This window comes from Ictalurus furcatus, chromosome 1 (assembly GCF_023375685.1).
Source record: "Ictalurus furcatus strain D&B chromosome 1, Billie_1.0, whole genome shotgun sequence".
NCBI classification, from domain to species: domain Eukaryota; kingdom Metazoa; phylum Chordata; class Actinopteri; order Siluriformes; family Ictaluridae; genus Ictalurus; species Ictalurus furcatus.
The window spans coordinates 9,813,771-9,841,675 of NC_071255.1; the positions used below are offsets into that span (position 1 = coordinate 9,813,771).

Consider the following 27,905-nt stretch of genomic DNA (forward strand, 5'->3'; position numbering starts at 1 on the left):
ATGATTGTTGCACACCTATATTTATCAAATATATATATATATATATATATATATATATATATATATATATATATATATATATATTTGATAAACCTGTGTTTTGTTTGTAATTGTTTGATATCCACGACAGCAGAGTATTTTTGTGATTTTATATTTAACAAAAGATCTAAAGGTTAAAAAATAAAGACAATTTTTCACAACTTACTAAATCTGTAGCTCATCACACAAACTGTATCTGGAACGCTACAAAATGCTCTGAAAGAGAAACCAAATAATGGGAAGTGGTGTAAATGGCCAAGCACAGAGCCATCAAAATGCTAGGGACTAAAAAGAAACTGCAAGTGCAGTAAAGAAAAGAAAAGAATGTTAATAAATTAATTAATAATTTAAAAATAAATAAAAAACTTCTTTCCCATCAATATATTCTCAATTCAGGCTCAATTCACCTGCAATAAAAATGCAATTTGGTTTAGTGATTTTACTTTAATTAGAAGACTAAAGAATAAGCATGCCACATTATAGTTCAGAAGACATTATTATTATTATTATTATTATTATTATTATTATTATTATTATTGTTGTTGTTGTTGTTGTTGTTGTTGTTGTTGTTGCAACTTAATCAGGATTCATATGAATAAATAGTACACTTTAAAAAACACTGGGATAAAAACAACCCAAATTGGGTTATTTTTAGCCCAACGGCTGGGTAAATATATGACAGAACACATTTTTGGGTTAAACTAACCCATCAAGTTGGGTTGTTAATTTTAACCCAGCAAATGGGTTGTTTTTCAGTCCAAAGGGTGGTTTCATTTTTACAAAAACGCTGGGTTCATTTTATTTAAGAAATAGGTTCATATTTTCATTTACTCATTTTTGCCCATTTGAAAATGTCAAGTATACCACAACATAGTATCCCCTTTATTTATACACAAGAAGGTGTTCAGAAATGTATTGCTAGAGCTGCTAAAGTGGTATTTATATTTATAAATAGACTTTAGTGACTAAAATAAGTCATATATTTAAGACTAAAACATCAGATTTTGATCAAAGGAGACGTTTAAAACGTCCAAAAAACTGAGTAACCAACTTACGATTCAGTGAGCATTACAAACAAGTAAGCCAAAGCTAACTGATATAGCAGTGCATTTAGTGTCATGTAAACTGGACTGTTATCACATTTGAGCTTTTTTAGTGTACAGTAATGGTTTTATGGATAAATATATTGATACGAACTTTGTTTCTCCAAATAAATCTAACAGTCTGTCCATGTGAAAACCGCAACCTCCACCTGAGGTGAATTCAAACAGTCCACACTGAGTTGATCTGACCCAGGGAGCTGGGCTGACTGGAAATGTCAGTGTAAATGACGCAGCCACTAACCCAGCAGTTGGGTTACACAAAACTACCCAAAAAACTACCCAAGACTGAAAAAATAACCCAATTAAATGACCCAAAAGGCTCAACCCAGCGTTTGGGTTGAAAAAATAACCCAGTATTTTCTAGAGTGTATACTATATTAAAATAAAGTATGTTTTATGTTTGACTTCATGAATGATAATGTATTCACCGTTTTCTGCTATTAACTAAAAGTATTTCCTATGGTGGATTATATATATATTTTTTTGTAGGCTTCACATTTTTTAACGATTGCACTCGGCTGTAGACCAGATGGTTTCATCACTATCAAAGGCTGTGATGGGCAATGCACTGAAAAACCAAAACTAGGTGACCTGTTTATGGTGAAACGTGACAGCAGTAGTGGTGGAACTGGTAGTCTAGTCTACTTCCACGCTGGAGTTTACTGCAGTGAAGAGGAACAGGAAATCATTCACTTCAGAGGTAAATCTCTAAATATTCGTATAATGTTCTAAGCAAATGACACCGAAATGTAATATTTATTTAACTTGATATATCTGTGTATACATTACAGCATCTGTTTACAGGTGTAAAATATTCTATACTGAATATACTCACAAACATTTTTTTTCCAGTCTCATCCTCTCAGCCAAGCTCTTCAAGCATACCGAGTTGCAGCGTCGTTTCTGGTCCAGGTGAAGTAAACAAAGTGCATGTGGACATGTTCTGTGGAAAAGACAAATTTGCAATTCATAGGAAGGAGATGGGAATCCCGGATTTGGATTCATTCAGAGACAAAGTTAGAGCAGCAATGAGGAAAACACCAGAACCTTACAACGTTTCAAAATACAACTGTATCCATTTTGCCCTGGAACTACTGAATGTGGATTTAAAGGTGATACATTTCTTTTTAGCTTCCCAAAAAATCACTACCAGCCATAAGGTCATGATCATGTCACATGCACATGATATGTATTAAAGAGAAAACAAGGGTCAATGATGACTAGATAGAATGACACATAGTTTATTGTCTACATCTAATTACAGCTTCTGGCATATGTCTTTAGCTTTACACATCTGGATCCTGAGGTTTTTGTCCATTCTTATTGGTAAAAAATCTCGAGCCCTGTGAGATTCTTCCAGAGAGCAGTTTTCATATCTTGTCCCAGATTCTCAGTCAGATTAAATTCTGGTCTTTGACTGGGCATATACAATTGTAGAAGAGTAAAGATTTACAATCACACTGTTCAGTGTTACCCAGAAGAGGATGGGTTTCCTTTTGAGACTCATGCTGTCTCAGGGATTATTTACTTGCCACTGTCGCCTCTGGCTTTCTCACTGGATATAAATTTAAATCTCTATATCCAGATTTCTGTAAAGCTGCTTTGCGACAATGTCCATTGCCAAAAGCGCTATATAAATAAAATTGAATTTTAACTGTATTTGTTTCCATCCATCTCACCCTCAACCCTGAACAGTTTCCCAGCTACCAAAAAGCTACAACCATCATCATTCTGTGTTATTTCTAATTTTTGAGTATTTCAGAAAAACACAGAATATTAATTATGTCAGACATAACACATATAATTTTGTGAACACTTATGGAAACAAGGTGAAAGTAATCTGTGCTGGACAACAAGTAAAACAAAACGCAAAACTTAAATACAAGTGCTCTTTAGGAATAAAATTGACTGCTGTGTGTGATGTAATGTGATGTGCAGGGGCTGATGGGTAATGTAGTCCGGTGTTTTTGGCACGTGACATATAGGCTTCCTGTAGTTTTCAATAGGCTGTAATAGCCAGTTTTATTAGCCTGACTACTAATTAAGCTTTCTCGAGCCAACATACTGTTTTGCTCTATAAGCCTCTTCTTCTCCTTCTTCTCCTTCTCCTTCTTCGTCTTCTTCCTTGACCCAGAAAATTAATTGCTACTCCTCCCAGAGCTTTCAAGCTACATGCACCAAACTCAGCACAGAACTTCAGTCTGTTCTGACTCAAGTTGCACTATCTTTTTGAAGTGATCGGAATACGGAATTCCCAGTACGGAAGCTCAAATTGGCCAAAATTCCCATTGACTTGCATGAAAAATTTCTGACTGTTATAACTTGAGCTTTCAGGCTACTTACACCATTCTCAGCACAGTCCTTTAGACCCATCACACTGGCCAGGATCGATTTTTCCAAACTGAGTGGACTCCCCGTATTCCCACTGTGGACGATGAAAATTCCAAAAACTCCCATTCACTTACATTTAGGGAATGTTCAGACACTGGCTCCAACTGTCAAAACTCAAACACACCTGAGTGTACACGACCTGAAGCCTAAAAGTACTGGAACTCTGTCTAGCTCCAAAAGTATTGGAACTCTGTCTAGCTCCAAAAGTATTGGAACTCTGTCTAGCTCTAAATGTATTGGAACTCTGTCTAGCTCTAAAAATATTGGAACTCTGTTTAGCTCTAAAAGTATTGAAACTCTGTTTAGGTCCAAAAGTACTGGGACATCACCTGGCTCCAAAAGTATTGTGACGCTGCCTAGCTCCAAAAGTATTGGGATGCTGCCTAGCTCCAAAAGTATTAGGATGCTGTCTAGCTGATGGCTTGCTTTCTCAAGCCAACATCAAAGTTGATCATGATGAACTTTACTTATCTAGTTGTATTCTTGTTTATTTTCTAAGTGAGAAGATAATATTTAATGGGGATATGGTGATGTGATGTCCAAATGTTTGAGAGATTATTTTGTGATTACCAGATGGACACTATATAAACCTTCTGCAGAAAATAAATTGTTAGATTTGTGTTTTTTTTATTTTACAGACCACAGACGACTACATTAAACATCTGACGAAATTAATTAATAACAAAAGTAAAGACATAAGAATGTAAGTATGTTGTAATGCAGTGACTGTCCACATTACTGGGGAATTAAATGTTCTATTACTATTTTAAATCTCTTCTTCTGTTTGTGTTTTGGTTTTAGGGAGATTTTGCCATTGAACCCATAGAGCTCATACATAGTTTGCTTGGAGAAGAAAAAAACACATTGTGATTCTTCTTGAAGAAAGTTGATGTATGTCGTAAAGTTTTGGTCTGCTGTTTTTATTAGAATGTCACTGAGAAGAAAGTGTGAGATCATTGTGTACTATGATTATTGTGGTTATATGGTTTAATGGCTTTGATTGCTAAATTAATTATGAACAATATACTATTTTGGATTAAATGGAGGTTTTCTTCAACAAAGCTTTGATGTTAATTATACAGTATATAACATTAAATTAGTTAGTTTTACTTTAATTTTGCAAACTGTGTGTTCAAATCGGTAATTAGATTAAAATAAATAAATAAATAAATTCAGTTCAGCTTTATGTCTACAGTGTTTTTATCAGTAGACATTGTCCCAAAGCAGCTTTACAGAAATTTACTGTAGATTTAGAATGAATGAGCCCGAGGTGAAGATGAAGATTCCCGGAGATGACGTGAGGAAGAAACTTTTATTGTAAATGGAATCCATCCTCTTCTGGGTGACACTGAATAGCGTAATTATAAATCATTTCAATGTGCAGGTGTAAAAGAATAACGACACAAAGTATTGAGTGTGTGTACAGGATATTCATTATGAGCACATTGTGAATAAGAGTCGTGGGAGGAGCACAGGACAGTCTTTATGATTACAGCAGCATTTCTTACACACAAATCTACACAATCCAGGTAAGAACCTGTCAGATCTACAACCCCAATTCCACAGTGTAAAATGTAAATAAAAACAGAATACAATGATTTGCAAATCTCATAAACCCATATGTTATTCACAGTAGAACATAGAAAACATATCAAATGTTTAAACTGAGGAAATGTACCATTTTAAGGAAAAAATAAGGTCATTTTCAATTTGATGGCCGCAACACGTCTCAAAAAAAGGCTGGAAATGTAAGTGTTACTAAAAAGAAACAGCTGGGGAAACATTTTGCAACTAATTAGGTTAACTGGCAACAGGTCAGTATTGGGTATAAAAAGTGTATCTTAGAGAGGCAGAGTAAAGAGATATATATTTTTTATTTATTTTTTGCTGTTAGTACATTTGACTATAGGAACATGCTATACAGAAGTAAAGTCGCTGGCTGAGATACGAAAGCAATGTTCTTGCATATGTCACGTATCGTGACGGAGCGGAGATAGGACGGATGCAAGTGCAGTATGAACAGTTGTTTATTTTAAAAGAGAGACAGGCAGACAAATCCAAAACGTGATCCATAAACATAATCCAAAACAGGCGAAGGTCAGGCGATCGGTAAACAAGCATACACAGGGTTAAACATGAATCAAGGTCGTGGTCACGGAAAACAGGGTCGATAAACAAAACGAGAAACATGAACTATGACAAGGAACTGGGAGCGGATAATCCAGCGTGAACTAAGTCTAAACATGGAACGTGACTATGTCTACTAAACGAGCTAATCTAACTCTACGATAATCTTCCGCACCATGTGCTGGGAGGCGCGTGGTATATATGTGGACATGATCAGCGTCTAAACTGCTAGCAGCTGAGGGCAAAACAGACATGCGAAATCCCAGCCAATGACAGAACAGGGAGGAGATATGACAGAAACATAAACAAAACACACGTGTCCAGATGTCACTACTGTCAACAATGGAAAAGCAGGTGCTCACGCATTCGCGCTTATAGCACGCTGCTTCAAGGGGAAATCATGACAGAACCCCCCCCAAAGGCACCTCTCCCGGAGTGCCATGAGTCATCCCATTTCATTGGCGGCCCCGGCCCCCTGGGCTGAATGTCCCAAGCAGAGCCAGGAAACCGCACGGTGTTCTTGGCGGCACAGGGAAGCAGAGCGACGTCCCTGGCTGAACAGGGAGGCAGAGTAACGACCACAGCCGGGCAGACAGGCTGAGCGAAGTCCTCGGCGGAGCACGACGGCGGAGCGACATCCTCGGCGGAGCAGGGAAGCAGGGCGAAGTCCTCGGCGGAGCATGAAAGCAGGGCGAAGTCCTCGGCGGAGCATGAAAGCAGAGCGACGACCACAGCCGGGCAGAGAGGCTGAGCGAAGTTCTCGGCGGAGCATGAAAGCGGAGCGACGTCTACAGCCGGGCAGGACGGCGGAGCGAAGTCCTCGGTGGAGCAGGGAAGCAGGGCGACGTCCTCGTCAGAGCATGAAAGCGGAGCAACATCCCCGGCTGAACAGGTAGGCAGAGCGACGTCTACAGCCGGGCAGGACGGCGGAGCGAAGTCCTCGGCGGAGCATGAAAGCGGAGCGACGACCACAGCTGGGCAGACAGGCTGGGCGAAGTCCTCGGCAGACCATGAAGGCAGAGCGATGACCACAGCAGGTCAGGCGGGCTGAGCAAAGACCACAGCCGGGCAGACAGGCTGGGCGAAGTCCTTGGCGGAGCAGGAAAACAGAGCGACATCCTCGGCTGAACAGGGAAACAGAGCGCTGTACTCAGCAGAGCAGGGAAGCAAGGCGACGTCCTCGTCGGAGCATGAAAGCAGAGTGACGTCCCCGGCTGAACTGGAGGGCAGAGCGACGTCCTCGGCTGAGCAGGAAGGCAGAGCGACGTACTCAGCGGAGCCTGCAAGCTGAACTTGGCTGGTCATGTCAGCAGACATGGACGTGAGCAGAGCTTGGTTGTCCGTGTCAGCAGACTCGGGCGTGAGCAGAACTTGGCTGCGCGTGTCAGCAGACTCGGGCGTGAGCAGAACGTGGTCGGCCGTGTCATTAGACTTGGGCGTGAGCAGAACTTGGTCGGCCATATCAGTAGACTTGGGCGTGAGCAGAACTTGGTTGTTAGGCTTAGATATTAGCGGAACTTGGTCAACTGGATCAGCAGGCTTGGACTTGGACCTCAGGAACTTGAGACTTGACTTGGACTTCAGAGACTGGAGACTGGACTTGGACCTCAGGGTTGAGCTCTGGTGCTGGAGCCTTCCTGTTGACCTCTAGCTGGAGCTCAGCAGGTGAGCCCACCTCGTGGGTCTCACGTTTGAGCTCTGAGGTCGCCAGGTTGACCTCAGGCTGGAGCTCCAGAGCTGAGACCTTCCTGTAGGTCTCGTGCTGGAGCTCTGAGGCTGCCATGTGGACCTCTGGCTGGAATTCAGCGGGTGAGACCTCCTCGTGGGTCTCAGGTTCGAGCTCTGAGGTCGCCAGGTTCACCTCCGGCTGGGGCTCAGGTGCTGAGACCTCCGACAGGCGCTCCGAGGTCACCCTGTTGACCCTGGGCTGAATCTCTGCACGGGCTCTCCGATGGAGTTTCTTATGCTCCTGCCAGCTGCTCTTGAAGCATTCCTGAGAGCAGTAGAATGCTTCCTGGAGACCCAGCTTTTTGCAGGTAGGGCATTGTAGCTTGGTCTCCCTCCTGCAGCCCTCAGACATGCATGTCGGTGCCACCTCCTCCACGTTGGCTGGAACCTGAAGCGGATCGGTGGAGGCTGACCTGTCAATCCCCTCATAATAGAGGTTAAAGGGCAGGTCAGGCTGGGGCTGTCCATTGACTCTCCACCCCAGTAAATCCAGACCATGAAGCTGCCCTGGTTGCATGAACTCCTCCATAAAAAGTTCTGCAAATTGAGTGACATCCTGGAGGGCAGAGGACCCAGTGCTCACCAGCTGCTCCGCCCAGTCACGGCCGGACCACAAAACCTGGACACCAAGAACCCTATCCACTGTCTCTTAGTAGGCTTGGGATACGCCAGGCTGCAGAAATATTCCTGGCAGCTGAAGAGGAACTCCAGCGGGTAGCTCCCCAATCCCGCTGTCTCTGGAGGCAGTTCAACGGCGTACCGCTGAGGGAACTGCACGGACAAGAAATGCGGCCAGTAATCCGAACGTTTCCCGATACGGTATTGTCCTGCTACTCCCATTGTAGCGTGATGTCTCCCCTGTCCTCCCGCTGCATCCATGTTAAGGCGGAAGATTCTGTCACGAATCGTGACGGAGCAGAGATAGGACGGATGCAAGTGCAGTATGAACAGTTGTTTATTTTAAAAGAGAGACAGGCAGACAAATCCAAAACGTGATCCATAAACGTAATCCAAAACAGGCGAAGGTCAGGCGATCGGCAAACAAGCATACACAGGGTTAAACATGAATCAAGGTCGTGGTCACGGAAAACAGGGTCGATAAACAAAACGAGAAACATGAACTATGACGAGGAACTGGGAGCAGATAATCCAGCGTGAACTAAGTCTAAACATGGACCGTGACTATGAATACGCTACGAACTAATCTAACTCTACAATAATCTTCCGCGTGTGTGCTGGGAGGCGCGCGGTATATATGGGGACATGATCAGCGTCTAAACTGCTAGCAGCTGAGGGCAATACAAACACACGTGAAATCCCAGCCAATGACAGAACAGGGAGGAGACATGACAAACATAAACAAAACACACGTGTCCAGATGTCACTACTGTCAACAATGGAAAAGCAGGTGCTCGCGCATTCGCGCTTAGAGCACGCTGCTTCAAGGGGAAATCAAGACAGTATAGAGTCCACCGAGTTCTCTTTAGTGGCTTATTATGCTTGGATGGTCAAATAAAAACACACGCATCATGTCAAAATGCAGGTCTGGCTGAGTATTCATGTAAACTCAGTCGGTTATGTCTTAAATGTAAACAGTTGGGGAAAAGTCGGAGGTGTGTCAATACAGTATATTAGATCATTAGGTCTTAAAGTGACAGCAGTCTAATAAACCTGCTGCTGTCTGTGTCATTAATGTTACTCAAACAACAAAAGAGAAAATCACTCACTCACTCATTTGACTGAATAACTTCAGTACATTTAATCAGAATCACTGTATATGTCATATAGTGAAGTCTAATTTATTTTACATTTAATTGCATTATTCAGTTTCTGTAGTATTTCTTAATTGAATACTACTGATGGACCTACCTGAGAAAATGTATCATTATTGTGAAATACAATTGTAGTCATATCGCCCACCCCTAAACATTAGCATTTGGTGATTCCAGTCTTGAATTTCAGGTAAAATGTGAAGTGTACTTCTTAATGTAGTCATAAACCCTGCTGACAAGGATTTTTTATATTTCATTTTAGGAATTAAAATGAAAAAAAGTTACAAGAACAGAGCTGTGTTCAGAAATGAGTTTGTTGTCATTCATAGACAGATTAAAAGCAGTAATAAAGCATGAAGCTTGTTGTTATGACTTGCTGCTAAATGTAGCTCTACTCTGTAGTCTCAGTCTATATAACTGTGGGGGAGAGGACTGAACTGGAGGACACAATATAGTGTGATACAATAACTAAACAGCTCCATTTGTATTTTCATACACTTGTAATATAATGAAAAATTCTGTATATACCTCTATATCCCTTTTTTTCTTTGAAACCGTGTATTGATAGGAAACTAGTTGAGGTGCTGATGACATGACATAAAAATATTAAATGGCAGTGGAAGATGTAATAGTGGTATTTCTTTTTTTGTTACATTTATGTTGCCATTGGTTTGTGAAGGTTAAAATATGAATTTAACAGCTCACTGTTGAGTTTACAATTGCAATTTCAAAACTTTCTGGACTCGTCTGGTCTCGACCTGGAGTCAAACATTAAGGGCACGGACTTGAGTCCAACTCTGTCCCTTTTGTACTCGGACTTGGACTCGATTGGTTAAGGACTTGGTCTTGACTGGAACTCGACGAAGGTGGACTCGGACCCAACACTAGGAAACACCCTCTGCTGTGCCAGGTCCAGCCTTGACACACTCCACACTTATGTCACCATAGGCCAATTTTCCAAGGTATATGGGTTATGGTCATAGACCTTCCAGTGCCACGCAGAGAAAACCTCTAATAATGGGGTGAGGAAAGGGATGTATGGTGGAAGGCAGAGATTTATGAAATGCTGGTTGATGTTGAACCACTCACATATCCGGACACCATGGTGAAAGCTCACATTGTCCCAAAATACAACATAGACAAGATGCACTGCCTGCTGCTGATCCTGATGCTCACACTTAAACCGACCAGAAATGGAAGATGTTCAGTGTTATATAGCTCCAGGTTTGATTGACAGTGGAGAATCCCACAATTACTTATGACTGCACAAATGGTGACATTACCACCATGCTGGCCACGGACATCCACAATAGCACATTGGCCAATTATGTTCCTGCCTCTCCTTCTCCTCTTCAACAGATTGAACCCTGCTTCATTTACAGTACATAAATGCATTCAAAACCATTATCTACAAAAAAGGAAATGTACTTGCAAATGTATACATGCAGTAAAAATAATAATGGACATTACTTCTATAAGTATTTTCCCCAGTGATGTATTCAATGGCCAAAATACAGTCAAAAGAAACAATGACCTGTTCTCGTCTCTGAATGTCCTGATTATGGTGGCCACAGAGAATCTGCTTTACTACACAGACACTCACAATGGGATGGGAGCCAACAGAGGAATCAAATCCAGCATCTGGAGTAAGACCCTCCACTCAATATCACAAACATTACACAACTCTAATACCCCCCCCCCCCCCCACACACACACACACAGTTTCCCCAGTAAACACATTCACACTGAAGTAAAACTTGTGATCTGAAGTCCTCTTGTGTTTTGTGTTCGATTTTTCTGCCAACTTTATCAGTGACAAATACTCAAATACAAATGAGTGACTTTCCTCTCTTCACCTCTGCTCGAGTGGTTTAATGACTCACACATTCTCCATCAGTCAGTACACATTATTCTGCACTCCTCTATTACAGAATCAATTCCTTTATTAAAGCATCAGAGTTGAAGCAGCGTGTCCTTACGTGTCGTTCTCAGTGTGGACAATCCCAGAGTTCAGTTAGCCACACTGACGTAAACATGAACCATTACACTTACACATGCAACTGAATCAAACAAGGAATCAATTACAAAAGTCTGAAGGGTCATTAAAAAATCTTCGATGACTGATGTCTGAATTTCTGGAGTCATTTACAAGTTTTAGTGAATGGCTTGTATCGTAGCAGTCATACAGTCCCCTCTGAAAGTATTGGAATGGCAGGGCCAAGTCTTTTATTTTTGCTATAAATGAAAACATTTGGGTTTGCGATAAAAAGATGAATATATAGATAGATGATAGATCAGAATTTCAGGTTTGAGGGATGCTCATAGACAGTTGTGTCTTGGAATTTCGAGTGCGCTGCCATTCTGGAGGCAAAGGCATGTCAGGTTTTGTGTGTGTGTGTGTGTGTGTGTGTGTGTGTGTGTGTGTGTGAAAGAAAGACAGCATTACATTCATTAAGTTGAAGCACATTTAAAATTTTGCATGATCTTATACTGTACAAACGTACAATTCTTTAAATCTTGGAACTGCATTACCACTTTATGGCCACTTTTCCAATTTCAAATTTCTAAATAAATGCTTGCAAGTAAACAGAAAATTGCATATAATTTTTTTTTTTTTTTTTGTGCCTGAAATCATTCAGAGCAGTGCACACATCAGTAGCAGCCACAGATCCTCTCCCGCTTATCAGCCAATGAGTACACACCAGAAAATCGAATGAACTGAGTTAATTAACACCCCAAACACGACTAACAATCAAAATGAAGTTTTATCAAAGGCATACGAGAAAGTGGGGCAATCACTAGAGACACTTAATTCACTGATGAAACAGTTTACTTCAGCCAAGTCTTTCAGCTGTCAATACTTCAAGGATGTCTTTTAAATGTGGGACATAAGAGACAACAGACTCTAAGAATGAGCAACACAAACAAGATTTGGCTCTTGTATATGCACAGTCGTCAAGGTAAATATCCTAACAAACAAAGGGCAAACTGATAGACAGACAGATAGACAGACAGATAGATAGATAGATAGATAGATAGATAGATAGATTTGGCAGCAGATCTTAAGACTTACAAGCATGTCTTAAAGTCCCCATGAAATCAAAATTTGACTTTTGTGGCTTTTAGCATGAATATATTAGCCTTAAGGTGATCTATAAGCGAGTGTGCTCCAAAACAATGACACAATTCGCATTTGGAAGATATATCCATTCAAATTTTACAGTCTCTCTCTACCACCGACACAGATCAACAGTTTTCATGATATCATTCTGCACTTCAGTGTCTTATCAGATTTTCTGTCCAATCAATGGCTCTCTAGAATCTGAAGTGTCCCGTCCCCAACATTATAAAATTTCGAGTTGTTGAGTGTGAGAATTGTGTCTTTGGCTGTTCGAACTGAACGCATTATTCAGTTTTCCAACTGTAAGTTGGTGAAGAAGGAAATGGCTTAAATTTATACACTTTCAATTTTTACAATTTCTTTGTGTGTGTGTGTGTGTGTGTGTGTGTGTGTGTGTGTGTGTCAAGCCTGAGCTGTGATGTAAGCTAAACGCTACTGGCTATTTAAAGGGGGGAGGAATCACTCGATTTGTCCCACTCTGCCTTCCTGTTTAAGTGGAAATTACATCAACACATCGAATAACGCCAGGCGTTTCAAGGCACTTCATGGGGACTTTAAGAACAGACTCCATCTTGTTGCAGTGTGTGACTGCAGCCATCAGGGGGAGCTAATGAGCATCTCAGACATGTCATTAGAACAGAGGCACTTTTAGCAGAATGATGAAGTCTTACACATTCACAGACTCCAGAAGGCACCAGAGAGAAGAGACAAGTAGAGGGTGAAGGAAACATATTTAAAAATAAACTGGATCTAAATAAACTACAGTGCTGTGTCTAAACTTTAGCACTTGTGAAGTACTAGTTCCTCTTTTGGGTCATTAGAGGTTAGTACATGACTAATGGCTTTGGTTTAAATTGGGGAAAATAAAATCGGGAACACAGTACAGAATACTGAAACACACTCATTCAAAAAACAACAACAACAACAACAACAACACACAAATATACAGGGAGGAAGGATGAGTATTAGGTTGGGATTATGAAAGAGGCTTCCATGCAGTGGACCGCTGGAACATATTTATGTGGAGACATTATTAGTTAGCTGCTGTGTAGGATTTTCCAGTGTGTGTCTGCAGGGAGTTGTAGGGAGATGATGTGCTCGGCTGTAGTGAGATGTGTGCTTGTGTTGGGAGATGATCAGTGTGTACGGGGTACAGGGTGTTGCAGGGTCATGTGCTCAGCTCCAGTGAAGGGCAGACGCTGGGTGCAGTAGTGATGAACCACCTCTGGGATGCTGGGAAATACACAGCTGCTCTGGTCCAGTGTGTAACCACACTCTTTGGTCTGTGCTACAATAATGTGCACACAACCCTGGCTGGTCCTGCAGACAGAGAGAGAGAGAGAGAGAGAGAGAGAGAGAGAGAGAGAGAGAGATGAAGCAGACAGATTTGATATCACCTACATCAGCTTTTTCAAGGATGCTTAGTCACTTCACTTTTTTAATATCTAATAAACACACACATAAATAGAGACATGTGACAAATTAAAGGGGGGGGGGATCAATTGCTTTGTTATACTGTGGGATGCATTTTGCTGGTGTGGTTTGGGTCCATTTGTCCACTTACAGTGTTGCTTGAAAGTGTGTGACCCCTTTAAAATTTTCTATATACCTTTAGATTTTCACACAAGTCCTATAAATAGACAAAGAGAACCCAATTAACCAAATGAGACAAAAAATATTATACTTGGTCATGTATTTACTGAGGAAAATGATCCAATATTACATATCTGTGAGTGGAAAATGTATGTAAATCTCTAGGATTAGCAGTTATTTTGAAGGTAAAATTAGATTCAGGTGTTTTCAATCAATGGGATGATAATCCAGTGTGAGTGAATGCCCTGTTTTATTTAAAGAAGATCAAAGTCTGATCTTCACAACACATGTTTGTGGAAGTGTATCATGGCACGAACAAAGGACCTCAGAAAAAGAGTTGTTGATGCTCATCAGGCTGGAAAAGGTTACAAAACCATCTCTAAAGAGTTCTGTACTGAGGAATGGGCTACAATTCCTCCAAGCCAATGTGCAGGACTGATCAACAGTTACTGGAAATGTTTAGCTGCAGAGGTTCACATACTTTTGCCACTCACAGATATGTAATATTGGATCATTTTCCTCAAAAAATAAATGACCAAACCAAATGACACTTCGGCATGCGGATGCATGAGGGCCAGGAAGTGAACCACCACCCCTACGATTAATGGACAACCCGTTCTACCACCTGAGCCACAGCCATCCTGAATGTTATTCATCGTTTCAGTACAGTTCCACAGACATGTAGAATCTATGCCAAGGTGCACTGTTTTAGTGTATTTTGTTGGCACAACACCTTAGTAAGCCAAATTGTGTTCGTTTCTACTTTGTCACTTTGCTGTATATAGAGCCTTACTTGAGGGCAATGGAGTATTTGCTGTTGGCTGATTCGCTGTCGCGCACCAGGAAGCTGGCTTCCTTACAGTTCTGCAGCTGAGCCTCAGCCTCTTGACGACTGACGCTGCCATGATACCAGCTAAAGAGAGAGAGAGAGAATTATATAACATAACTAAACCCATAATGAATCTCTCTACCATATAGAAATGAGAAGATAGAAGAAATAAAAACAGATCAAGTGAACACAATTTAAAAATTTCATTTGACTAAGGTATTTTCAAGATTTAACCCTGTTACTTGTGCTAGTTGCGTGCAGATTTTTATTATCATGCAACCAGCCAGACTAAATGATTCCACCCAAACAGCTGGCATGCTATGTCTAAATCTTCCCTCATCACAAAAATGATGATGGAGGACGACTGATCCCGTATACAAAATGATAAAGTGAGCAGTCTCCTAGCTGGATGAATGTTCTTATAATCGGTACAATTTTTATTTCATGGGAAAAAAAAGCTGGATCACTCTCAAACAAATGATTCAGTAATGATCATAATCTAGACAACCAGTCTAATAGAACTAATCAATTTGCACATTTAACAAAATAACTGAATTATATTCGTTTTTATGCGTGTAAACCTGAGGTTTCCACAAAATTCAATACCACTGCGATTCTTAAGGCAATGATTTGAAATGTGAAGATTCCACTGAATCTACGACCAGACAATACAATACAATTTCGATTTATAAGGCAATAGATCGATATTTGTCGATACCACCGAGTCTTCTACGATACAATTTGATTTATTAGCCTCTGATTGATATATGACTAAGTTTGTTTAGAAGCTAATATAAGCCTACTGCTAATTTACAAATGATAATGACATATAGAAGAACTATTATAAAGTATCAGAGTTACTGGCAAATCTTCTTCTAGCCTATTACATTATTATTATTATTATTATTATTATTATTATTATTATTATTATTATTATTATTATTAGGCATCAGTTATATATGTTTTAAAAATATTTTTACAAACCAGTTGCCTGTCCTTTTTCAGTAATAATCTATTTATGATTGTTGCCTCAATTCATTTCAATCGCTGCCTTTAAAACCAAATTATCTGCTCATTATATCCATTGTTATTTTATAGACATCACACTGCTAGCATTATTAGTTGGTCTACTGTATATGCTGTTGTTAGGGAGAATGTTTTACAAATTTACTAATGAAAATTTTAAATGTTAAACTGCACTGATACTGGGGTCTTAAAACTATAAAATCATATCAAGGACAGGTACAAGTGTGGGGATGTATCATGTAAAAGCCTGTTTGTTTCACTTTCACTTCAATCCCATACTTAAAGAGAATACACACACCTCTGTAACTCGAGGGGCACGGTGGGGTCCACTTTATGGCTCTCAGAGTCCGGACTGGCTTTCGGGGAGGAAGGAGGGGACAGGCGCAGGGATTTGGGTGTCCAGCTCTTCACAGAGCGCAGAGTCTGCTGTTTAACACCGGTGGGGGCAGAGTCCTCTTTACACACCCTCTCCACACCATCGAACTGAGCTAATGAGTGACGATGCATTGGCACAATGAGGATGTTCATTCCATGACACTTTCTCAATGGGTAAACAGATTAGCAAGTTATATATATTTATATGATATTAACCAAGCATTGAGTGCATAAATTAACATACTTCTCAGAAGGTCGACATTTCTGTATTATAAATTCTTTATTCTAATATTTTGAGATTTTTGATTTCCATGAGCTGTAAGCCGTAATCATCAAGATTACAACTAAAAAAAAAAGACCTGAAATATTTCACTTCATGTGTAAGGAATCTAGAATACAGTTGTGCCCAAAAGTTTGCATACCCTTTGCAGAATCTGCTAAATCTTAATACTGTTAACAGAATACCAGGGGTGATAAAAATCCCATGTTGTTGTTTATTTAGTTCTGTCCTGAATAAGATATTTCACATAACAGATGCTTACATATAGTCCACAAGACAAGATAATAGCTGAATTTATAAAAATTACCCCGTTCAAAAGTTTACATACCCTTGATTCTTAACACTGTGTGTCGTTACCTGGATGATCCACGACTGTGTTTATGTTTTGTGGTAGTTGTTCATGAGTCCCTTGTTTGTCCTGAGCAGTTAAACTGCCCACTGTTCTTCAGAAAAATCCTCCAGGTCCTGCACATTCTTTGCTTTTCCAGCATATTCTGCATATTTGACCCCTTTCCAACACAGCCTATATGATTTTGAGATCCATCTTTTCACACTGAGGATGACTGAGGGACTCGTACACAACTATTACATAAGGTGCAAACATTCACTGATGCTCTAGAAGGCAATACGATACATTAAGAGCCAGGGGGATGTAAACTTTTGAACAGGATGATCGGTGTAAATTGTTAGTATTTTGTCTACTGTGAGACATGTAACTATCTTCTTTAGTGTCTGAAGGGCAGTACTAAATGAAAAAAAAAGATCTTCAAACAAAATAACAACACTGATCATCCTGTTCAAAAGTTTACATCCCCCTGGCTCTTAGTGTTACCTTCTTGAGTATATAAGTCCCTCAATCGTCCTCATTGTGAAAAGATGGATCTCGACATCATATAGTCACTGTTGGAAAGGGGTCAAATATACAGAAGATACTGGAAAAGCAAAGAATGTGCAGGACCTGGAGGATTTTTCTGAAGAACAGTGGGCAGTTTAACTGCTCAGGACAAACAAGGGGCTCATGAAGAACTCTCACAAAACATAAACACAGTCGTGGATCATCCAGGTAACAACACAGTGTTAAAAATCAAGGGTATGTAAACTTTTGAACGGGGTAATTTTTATAAATTCAGCTATAATCTTGTCTTGTGGACTATATGTAAACATCTGTTATGTGAAATATCTTATTCAGGACAGAACTAAATAAAAAACAACATGGGATTTTAACAGTATTAAGATTCTGCAAGGGGTATGCAAACTTTTGGGCACAATTGTATATGAAAGTTCCACTTTTTGAATTAAATTACAGAAAATGTTTTGAGATGCACCTACATATTTAATATATGTGTAAACATATTAAATCTTATATTGTGATCAATGTGAACACATTAAACAATTCATATTTAATCTTTCCATATTTAATAACAATCCAAATCCATATTATCCACATTAAAGTACCATAGTTCATCTTCATGTTCTGTTCATGTACTACTCAGCTGTAGGTCTGATGTAGTAGCGTTGTGAAAGATGGACTTATTTATTTATTTATTTATTTATTTAAGATTTAAAACAGGTTATTTTGATCCAAATTCAATAATGCCAATGTAAAACTGGTTGTGAATACTGGTTATGAACTGATGTTTATAGCTTCGTCTCATTCATTCATTCATTCATTCAGTAATTCAGTAATTGCACTATCCTGGTCACTCTTGCGCTGGATCCAGAGCCTATCCTGGGAACACTGGGCGGAATGCAGGACACCAGTCCAACACACACACACACACACACACACACACACACACACACCGAGAGGCAATTTAGACTTTCCAGTGCAACTTAAGAACCCAGAAGAAATCCATTTATACTGGGAGAACATGAACAGAAAGTCCGCACAGGCAGTAACCTGAGCTCAGAATCGAACAGAGAACCCTGGAGCTATAATGTGCCAGCATAATCAGTGGCCCAGCTTCATTTCAATGTTTATGAATTTAATCAATATTTAGAGAAATAGATACTCAACATCCTTTCACTTGCATGGGAATCTTCCTGATGGAGGTCATGTGACAGGACTAAAATGATATGCTTGTTTACTACTTTCATTTTTTTTTTTTTAAATTGTGCTTCCTTTATTATTTAAAAAAAATCATGTTGTAAATCAAGTTTGGTCAAATTTTTCAACGAGCACTTTGGGCCAGAGCAGAACTGCTATACTTACCTGACAGTGCTCGAACAATCTGCTCTTTCTTCCACTCCCAGGGGAGTTCATACTCTGCAGGTGGCCGGGGGTCCGACTCGGGCCGGGTCAGGGGGATGCCCTCCAGAACCTCTTCATACGGCACGTCGTAGATCTGTGTGGATCCAGATCCTTCTCCTTCTCCTCCGTTCAACACCACGCACACCTTCAGAAGGTCCCTGGACCCACGGCGACGAATCTCTACGGGAACAAACACTGACCTTTCACACACTTACACTGAACAGGCTTCTAAGTTGATTCAGTCACCTATAAGTAAACAAACTCCAGTCTGGGCCTGAGTGATTTTTGAAGTGAATGGAATTCTGAAACCGGTTACTAAATCAGAGAAGAAGTACAACACTGAGAATTAGAAGTTACAAATGAATTGATATATTCATATTTGATATGTAATATCTAAGATAAGTGACATCAAATATCATTATTCCAAAGAAGATGGGAAATGGAATGTCAGATTTACTGGAAGGTGAAATTTGTCCTATTTACAATGGATTACTTTGCGTCACATCTCAGATTGCGCCCTGGCTGCAAAATTGTTCACTTCACAAAGAAAATTCCGAGTCTTTAACTGTGTCCATTTCTAGATCACACAGAATATACCCTAACTCATAACTGATCCATTAAAGTAGCTTCTTCTTTTTCTTTTTTTTTTATAGCCAGGCATCCCTTTTACCTGTAAAATAAGCATAGATTTATTTTATAATCCTAACCCAGCTACTCACATATTAGGCTAGACCTAGAACTGTTTACAGACAGAACACATTAGGTCCAAGCTGACATTATTTATAGGCCTACTTGGTTTTTGTTGTTGTTGTTTCTGTTGTTTTTTTTTAAAAAAAAGTTAGCAAAGTTTGGATTAAACAACAATTAAATAATTCAAGTGAGCAGTCGAAATGACTAATAACTATAGGAACTCAATCTTAAATATAAACAGCTTTGATAATAGTAGGATGTGATTTCTACTGCTGTAACAAAATGTAAAAAATCATGGCTATGCTTCACAGACTTCTGGGTGTCTCCAGACCCCACTTTGATAACCATGGTCTTTAAGTATAGGTGATGACTGTGTGCACTTAAATATAGCAAGATATGTCTATCCCTCTGATTAGTTACATATAATACTTTCAATACCTTTCAAGACATCGTCCAGTTATCTAGTCATTCTGGGTCATTCTAAATTTGTCTGCTAATAATAAGTCAAGTTGGCAGCACTTATCTGTGATGCTTTATCAATTCATCTCGTAGTTGCACATACTTTACTTGATAAAGCCTCTTGAATGAGTGAGGAAACATTTTTAACAAAAGTCCAGTTGCTTGTAGCACACAATGTACGTATTGTGGGTTTAATGGGGGAACAGAAACAAATGCACAGTGCTCCATCTTTCAAGCTGTGTTAGTCTGCTGTCACTTTGTGTCTGGCCTATTGTGTGAGAAAACAATGGCAGTACCAGGGGAAGGACAGCCCTGGCTTGCGATTGGCTCGTTTAGCAGACCTACTTCCTGAGTTCTAGGAAGTCACTGGTGGGAGAGGAGGGGGGCTTTCTCACACAGTCAAGCACATTGGGGGGGGGACAGCAGGGGTCAACTTCCTGCCCAGAGAATGGGGCAAAGGAAACACGGACAGGAAACGGGAAGCAGAAAGAGGAAACTGCACCCATTGTCCCTGCACAACACCATCACCGTAGCAACCACCCGAGAGGGAAGACCGACATTTACAGGAGGGTGCTGTGATTTTAAATCCTTGAAAATCTGCGTGCAGTCCTTTAGTCAACAAGACGGGGAAAGAAGGTGAAAGGGGGAATGAAGTAAGAAGAAGAGAATGGAAAGATATGGAAAGAGGAAAAGTGAAAGAGATTGGACCTGTGATAATAAGTTGGGCATCATAAGGCTCCATATATCCATCATTCTCTCCTTCTCTTTCAGCTTCTCTCTGCTCTCTCGTTTTCTCAGCATCAAAAGGGTCAGCATAGTCCTCCAAGATAATCAGCTGTTTAGAGGGAAAGAAAGATGCTGATATGAGTTACTTGGGTTTACACTTTGAGTTAACCCTGTAATCATTTTGGAAAGATTACAGATTGTAAAATGTCTGGAATCTTTAGAAAACACATTTAGATACATGTTTTCTATTAAAAAATAAAAAAAAATTTAAAAAACTTAATGTAAAAAAAAAATTAAAAAGTATCTATGTACATTTTACAATATTACCGGATCATGGCTCATGTCCTCTACATTGCCCAATGTGTGCTACTGTTGTTTCATTGCTTGTAACCAGAAAAAAAAATGTTTTTCAATGTTAAATGTATGTGTTGAATTGAATAACGATATACTGTGTGCCATTTTATTGTCTTTGTAAGACTTCTTGCATGTCATTCTCAGTGCCTTTGTTTAACAGGATGTTTCCTTATTCACTAAATAATGAACCCTCATAGACAGACAAACTGTTTGCCGTTACTGTTGTGTAATATACACCACAGCAAATCCAGTAAGTGGACACCCATTGAAAGCACTTTTAAAACCACCTTTGAACTTGAAGATATTGTGTCTCTTTTCTTGTTCACTTCAGCACCCCACCCCCTGTCCACGGATACACACACCACCAACCACCAATGCCCGTGGACTTTTTTATCCTGACTTCATGAGAGTCTCATTTCTGTGGTATTATGTTCAAAGAGTAGCCGGAGGGCAAGTCCATCTATGGGAGAGGTTACAGCCTGTGTGTCAAGTGACATAATTCTTCAAACGCTACCTTCACTGGGGATGGAAAGAAAAGACACATTGTATTGTGTGTGCATTCTATTCTTTCTCTATTTGTGTGTGTGTGTGTGTGTGTGTGTGTGTGTGTGTGTGTGTGTGTCTGCACCTGGGCATATCTGTGTTTGAAAATGACATTGGAAAGAAAAAGAAAGAGAGGTGACAGGGTATAAACTCTTTGTGTGTGTGTGTGTGTGTGTGTGTGTGTGTGTGTGTGTGTGTGTGTGTGTGTGTGCACGCAGGATGACTGAATAGAGACAGGAAGAGTGGCAAGGAAAGGTTCGTGCTCATTGTGCTTGCTCTCCTGCTACTCTACTTGATCATAATGATCATAATGCAAGCACACCGTGAATAGGGGATGGGAAAGGAGAAGGGGACACACCAGAGAGAGAGAGAGAGAGAGAGAGAGAGAGAGAGAGAGAGAGAGAGAGAGTAAAGGTGGGGGGGAGAGGGAGTACAGTTAAAAACAAAGGGAGCTGGAAGAGAGATATCAATCTTGGTTTTCATAACAAAATATTTTTCTTTGGTTCCCACAAACATTAATAGAGAAGAACAGGAGTCCTGGCATGCCATGGACTAGGGACAGATTAAAAGGCGAACTAGACAACCACCGTTTCAGAACCTACTCCATGCATCAGTTAGAAGGCGATAAAGCTAGCATAAATTTAGTGGGGAAAAAACAGAAAAGGAACGCTTTTCCAAGACAACATGCATATAATGGAGGTTTTCAGTAGGAGTAATATTGCTTCTAGACTACACAACAAACACAACAAACACAATGAGCACCTGTAATGCTGAACACTAGTAAGTTTTTACAGTAAATGCCTACCTTTTGTGTCAGTAGTCAGATTCGTGAACTCTTACTTTGTGGATAAAGACGCAAACAGTGCCGTTAACGGTGAGTTAATTCAGTACTGGGGGTTTGTAGTGTACAACAATGTTAATAAATATCTACAATGTCTGATCGGCTCATACAGTGGAATGCACACGGTGTATTAATTCAGCAGAGATATAGGCTCTCTCTCTCTCTCTCTCTCTCTCTCTCTCTATATATATATATATATATATATATATATATATCCATCCATCTTCTACCGCTTACTCCTTTTCAGGGTCACAGGGAACCTGGAGCCTATCCCAGGGAGCTATATATATATATATATATATATATATATATATATATATATACTTACACACACACACACACACATACACACATATACACACACACATTATATATATATGTATATATGTATGTATATATGTATATATAAAATAGCACTCACACACAATAATAAGAATAATAACAGCTGCATTTCCCACCGTTTCGGTTTTAACAGGTGTTTTTCCGCGCTCCGGGTCGGTCCCGGTGCTTTCCGCCGCGGTGCTGTTGTATTTCTTCTCCTGCCATTTATCCTGTTTCTCCACTTTGATCATTCGGCTCATGTACGCGTCGGCGATGGCGCTCGTCCTCAGCGTGCGGTGATCCTCAAAACCCTCCATCTTCACGTTCTTCTTGCTTTTGCCAGGGATCAGGATCTCCCATATCTTGGCATCCTTGCCCGAGCCCGGACTCGAGTGGTTTCGGCCAAGCTCGACGGCCGAGTTCTTGCGATTCCTCCCGGAGAGGAGTGAACCCACCCCGCCTGCGTTCTCCGAGTTCTTCCGCGGACTCGCTTTGGCTCCGGTTCCGCCGCTCAGCGCCGGTCTGGGTCGAGTCTGCGCTCCGGATTCAGACGCCGAGCGCAGTCGGTCCGAGCCCGTTTTCAGAGTTGGGAAATCTTTAAACCACTTGGCCATGATCAAAAGCTTCACGCACGACAACTTTCTCCATACACGATCACGCACAGCAACTTTCAGGACACTTTCCGTTACCTCCGTGAACTTCCTCTGCTCTCCTCTCACCCTGTCTGTTTACCTTGGTTTAACAGCCTGTCTATCACTAATCACCTTCTCCAGATTGATCAGATTCTTGGGTTAGACTATTATTATGAGTGAGTTTTTTTTTTTTTAAATGGAAAATCTCTAAAATTTTGATATTCGGGGAATCTTTTCCAGATGTGTAAAGTCTTTTACATAATCCTAATTGCAGTTATTATCCCATCCGTTGGCTTTTCTAGAGCAATTTTTAATTTTTTTTTTTACATTTCACCACATTTTCTCCCCATCACATTTGAGTGTCCTACCCGGAATTATTCCCGCAAAATAAAAAGAAGCCTCTGGAGGGCATAAACGCGGAAAAATTGGAAGGTTTTCTTCGCCAAAGATCCCATTCCCGGTGTGTCCGACCTGAGCGCCAGTCTACGCAGAGTGAGAAAGGATGCGCGCGTGAGCATCTGGTAGCCAGCGCGCGTGCGTGTTCATATAGACGGGGTGGTGGCTGCTGAGCGCGTGTAGAGTAGAGCAGGGGTTTTCAAAGTGGGGGCCGGAGGCACCCGAGGGGCCTCAACAATTTGGTGTGCCTATCCCTCCCACTAGTATGTTTTCTCTTTCTCACTCTCAGACAACCACACACACACACACACACACACACACACACACACACACACACACAATTCCTAATGTAATGTAAACATGTAAGATGTAATTATTAATAATAATTTTTTAAAAAAAGGGATATATTCAGAAGTCTGTATTTTTAATGTGTTTTAAAGACATCTTGCAAAAGGGGGGCCTCGGTCAAATGTTAATGCCATTTGGGGGGGGCTTGCCCTGGAAAAGTTTGGGAACCCCTGGAGTAGAGTGTCCGTGTGTCAAGCGTTTTACTGGCTTTACATGACCATGAAAGTAGGCTACAGGTCTACAGTGCTGTGAAAAAAAGGATTTTCCTCCCACCCTGATTTCTTCTGTTTTTGTATATATCTCAGACTAAATAGTTTGAGATCTTCACATGAAATACAACCTAAAACAAAGGCAACCTGAGTAAACACACAATACAGCTTTTATTATTATTATTTTTATTGAACCAAAAAAAGTTATCCAACACCTTTCAGTAATGTAAAAAAAGAACAACTAATTGCCCCCCCCCCCCCCCACCCTGTCCAGGGTGTACCCTGCCTTGTGCCCGATGCTCCCTGGGATAGGCTCCAGGTTCCCCGTGACCCTGAAAAGGAGTAAGTGGTAGAAGATGGATGGATGGATGGATAACTGCCCCCTTAAACTTAAAATCTGTTTGTGCCACCTTTACGGTTATAGCCGATAACTGGAGATCAGTCTTTCACTTAATTCTAGGACTAGGATTTACTCCTATGTGTTGGATGATTGTCTTGCTGCATAATCCAGTTGCGTTTGAGTTTCACAGTTTTACGGACTGAAGACTGGACATTCTCCTTTAGGATTTTCTGGTAGAGAGCAGAATTCATGTTTCTATCAATTATTGCAAGTTGGCCAGGACCTGAAGCAGCAAAGTATCCCCACACTATCACACTTCCACCACCATGCTTGACTGTAGGTATGATGTTCTTTTTGTGGAATACTATAATTGGTTTACGCCAGATGTAACGGGATGTAACCTGTCTTCCAAACAGTTCCACTTTTGACTCATCAATCCACAGAACATTCTCCCAAAAGGTTTGAGGATCATCAAGGTGGTTTTCACCTCACCACTCTTTCATGGATGCCATTTTTGCCCAGTGTCTTTCTGATAGTGAGGTCATATACAGTGAACTTTATTGATGCAAGAGAGGCCTATAGGTCCGTTGATGCTGTCCTTGGCTCTTTTGTGACTTGCTGGATGAGTAGTTGCTGTGCTGAGCCACTCGTGGGAAGGTTCACTACTGTGCCAAGTTTTTCCATTTGGGGATAATGACTCTCACTGTGGTTTGTTGGAGTCCCAGAGCCTTGGAAATAACTGTGTATCCCTTCCCAGGCTGATGTGCTTCAATCACCTTCTTCCTCATAATAACAGTCCAAATGAATGCACACTGTAACTGATAAAAACTTATACACATCATTTAGTGTGAACAACCATGTTGTTGATAATAATGGGAACTATTAAATCAAAATTTAGCTAGCATAACACAAGGCTGTTTTTCACTAACTTATATTAATAGTTACAGCTAAATTGCAGTGAATTAGCTATCTATCTACAATATATGTGGAGTGTCATTAGCTAGATGGCACCATATTATCCTCCCACCTGAGTACATCTTTTATATTTTTTACTGTTCCTCTCTGACCAGCACTGCATAATAGTCTGCTGGACAGCGCTTCTCTTCATCTTCAGAGCTACCTGTGCTCTCCCAGTCAAATGGCAGTAATTAAGCGTTGTGTTGCGAGGCAATAGTTGGGCGATACCAACTTGTGCAACAGAGGGGGATTTTAGTATTTTTATCTGATTTATTATGACAAACTCACAAACGATTTGGAACACCAAAAATGTTACAAAATAAATTACTTCCACAAATGTTTCAGTTGATAATGGTATAAATAATGGGGGGGTTGCAATTGCTAGTTTTGATTATTGGGGGGTTACGCCCCCCATCCCACCCAGAAACTATGCACCTGCACCAGGCCATGACTTTGTGCATGGGTATGTCAGACATCTATTAGTATCAAAGACTACATAAATGGGCTGGAGGTCAGTCTTCATCCACTCTTGATCAATGGCCCTCTAACATTTGAAACTGGCACAATATCTTCTCCAAGAGCCTCTCCTCTATAACTGCCACACTCAGTCACCATGTATAAATCAGATCACTTTTAAAGTCCTTGCAGTGACCAGTGTTGGTTATCAGAAGTAGCACCAGCATGACCATTCTCACTGTCTCCACATCACTCTTGATCAGAGAGACTGAATAGAGACAAAGGAAAGTTCATTGGGCCTCTTCTGTGCAATTCAGGTTTTGCATGTATATGTTGTGTAATTCTACAAACAACTAAAGACCCTCAACACTACCAGCAAGGTAAAGCTGTTCCCTGTTACTGAGCTGAATTCAAACTGTAACAAGGACAAGGAGGACATTTTCCGGTTGCACTCTGGTTGCACTCCCCAGAGTACATCGCAAAGTCTTGCCAATCACAGTGTTTCCATAAGTTCCAAGCCTTATTAATTCTGACTGGCTTTACGTACCTACCATACCTTGTTTATTCAGACCTGACTTACCCTGGATTACTCTTCAGACTTGTTGAAACATATTGGATTGTGATTCCACTTCACTACAAACCTCTTGCAAATGGATCCTCACTCTGCTTCTCAGTTGTTATAGAAGACTTCACCTTCTACCTTGGATCCAGCAGAGGTGCAGGACGAACATACTGTACAGAGGTAGCGTTCATATGGAGGTCAATTATTGGGAGCTCATGCTCAACAACTTCCTCAGACTATTACAGCTATGGAGTTTCAGGGGCAATATTCCCTCAATACTGAAAGTCAGTGCGACTAACTGTGTTTCTAACAACAACCCAGAAGTCAACTCTCACAAACCCCTGTAGTACAATGAAAAAATTTCATGGAGCCCCAGGTAAATGCAAAGGATTTTTATTGCAATGCACCATTCTGTCCTCAAGCTCTCCAACTCACTATGCCAGGTGCATTGAAAAAATATCACCAGTGCTATCTGCTTACCAGAAAAGTATTAGACTTATTGGCATTTAGCACACGCAACCTTTCTTTATCCAGTGTCCTGGGGAGCACCTTTTGTTACCAAGACAAGTGAGACCCTTAGTTTTCACACTCTTGCTGCAGGAAACAGATGGAATGAAAGTATATTGATAATTGCTTTATCTCTGGGGCACACAAAAGCTCTCCAGTCAGTGCTTGCATACAAAGATGACTAACTCTTCCTCATCCAAGTAATTCAGCTCACTATTCACACTGACAATCTCCTTCAAGCCCGGTGCTTCAGGACTAATCGGGTAGAGATTAGAGGGCGACACATGGAAGTAAATTAAGCAAAGATATTTGAGAAAGAAAAAAAAATCCAACCAAAGGAGAGAAGCTCATTGTCTCTGTACTGTGTTGTGGGGAAAGGGGACATTTCAGAGCAGAATATAAAGCGAGACCTCTGACCCCCCATTTTAATCCAGGTGAGCACATCTTTCCCTATCAATCACCAAGCCACAAGCAGTGGAAGAATGTGTGTCAGCCCATCCACCTCTCCAGAGGCATCAGCATTTTTCTTTGTAGAGAAAAAGGACAGTAGGCAAGACCTTATACAGTGATTATGAAGGCCTCAAAGCTGTCAGAGTGCAGTACTGCTATTCTTCGCTTCTAGTACCATCAGCCCTAGAACAGGTCAATTTGAGCATGCATTTTCACAAAACCATAATTATGCTGTGCTTATCTTTTCAGGATCTGAGAGAAGTCAAATGGAGGATGGCCTTCATTACCATGACCGGTAATTATGAATACCTAGTGATGCCACATGGACTGGTCAACACCAACTAGGTATTCCAAATGGTTGCAAATGAGGTCCTTTGAGAGATAATAAATCAGTTTCTTGTGTATGTTGATATCTTAATCATCAAGATGATCAAAAAGCTTCTGGACAACCACTTATATGTCAAGCTTGAGAAATGTGT

General features: G+C 40.6%; 1 protein-coding gene across 1 annotated transcript; it reads right to left on the minus strand.

Annotated features, from left to right (window-relative positions):
* Positions 1 to 11,611: 11,611 nt before the first annotated feature.
* On the minus strand, positions 11,612 to 23,791 carry she (Src homology 2 domain containing E). Its single transcript, XM_053624050.1, has 6 exons — positions 22,707 to 23,791; positions 20,493 to 20,619; positions 18,597 to 18,815; positions 16,028 to 16,217; positions 14,668 to 14,787; positions 11,612 to 13,601 (listed from the first exon to the last, which is right to left on the minus strand). The coding sequence occupies exons 1-6, from the start codon at positions 23,181 to 23,183 to the stop codon at positions 13,418 to 13,420; spliced, it is 1,317 nt and encodes a 438-aa protein (XP_053480025.1). The 5' UTR covers positions 23,184 to 23,791; the 3' UTR covers positions 11,612 to 13,417.
* Between the last annotated feature and the right edge of the window lie 4,114 nt (positions 23,792 to 27,905).

Coding starts and splice junctions, on each gene's coding strand:
- she (XM_053624050.1), bottom strand. CDS start 23,183: ATGGCCAAGTGGTTTAAAGATTTCCCAACTCTGAAAACGGGCTCGGAC. Junction 18,816..20,492: donor TGCCCAACTTATTATCACAG/GTCCAATCTCTT, acceptor TTGTTCCCGTAG/AGATTCGTCGCCGTGGGTCC. Junction 16,218..18,596: donor GATTGTTCGAGCACTGTCAG/GTAAGTATAGCA, acceptor GTCACTCATTAG/CTCAGTTCGATGGTGTGGAG.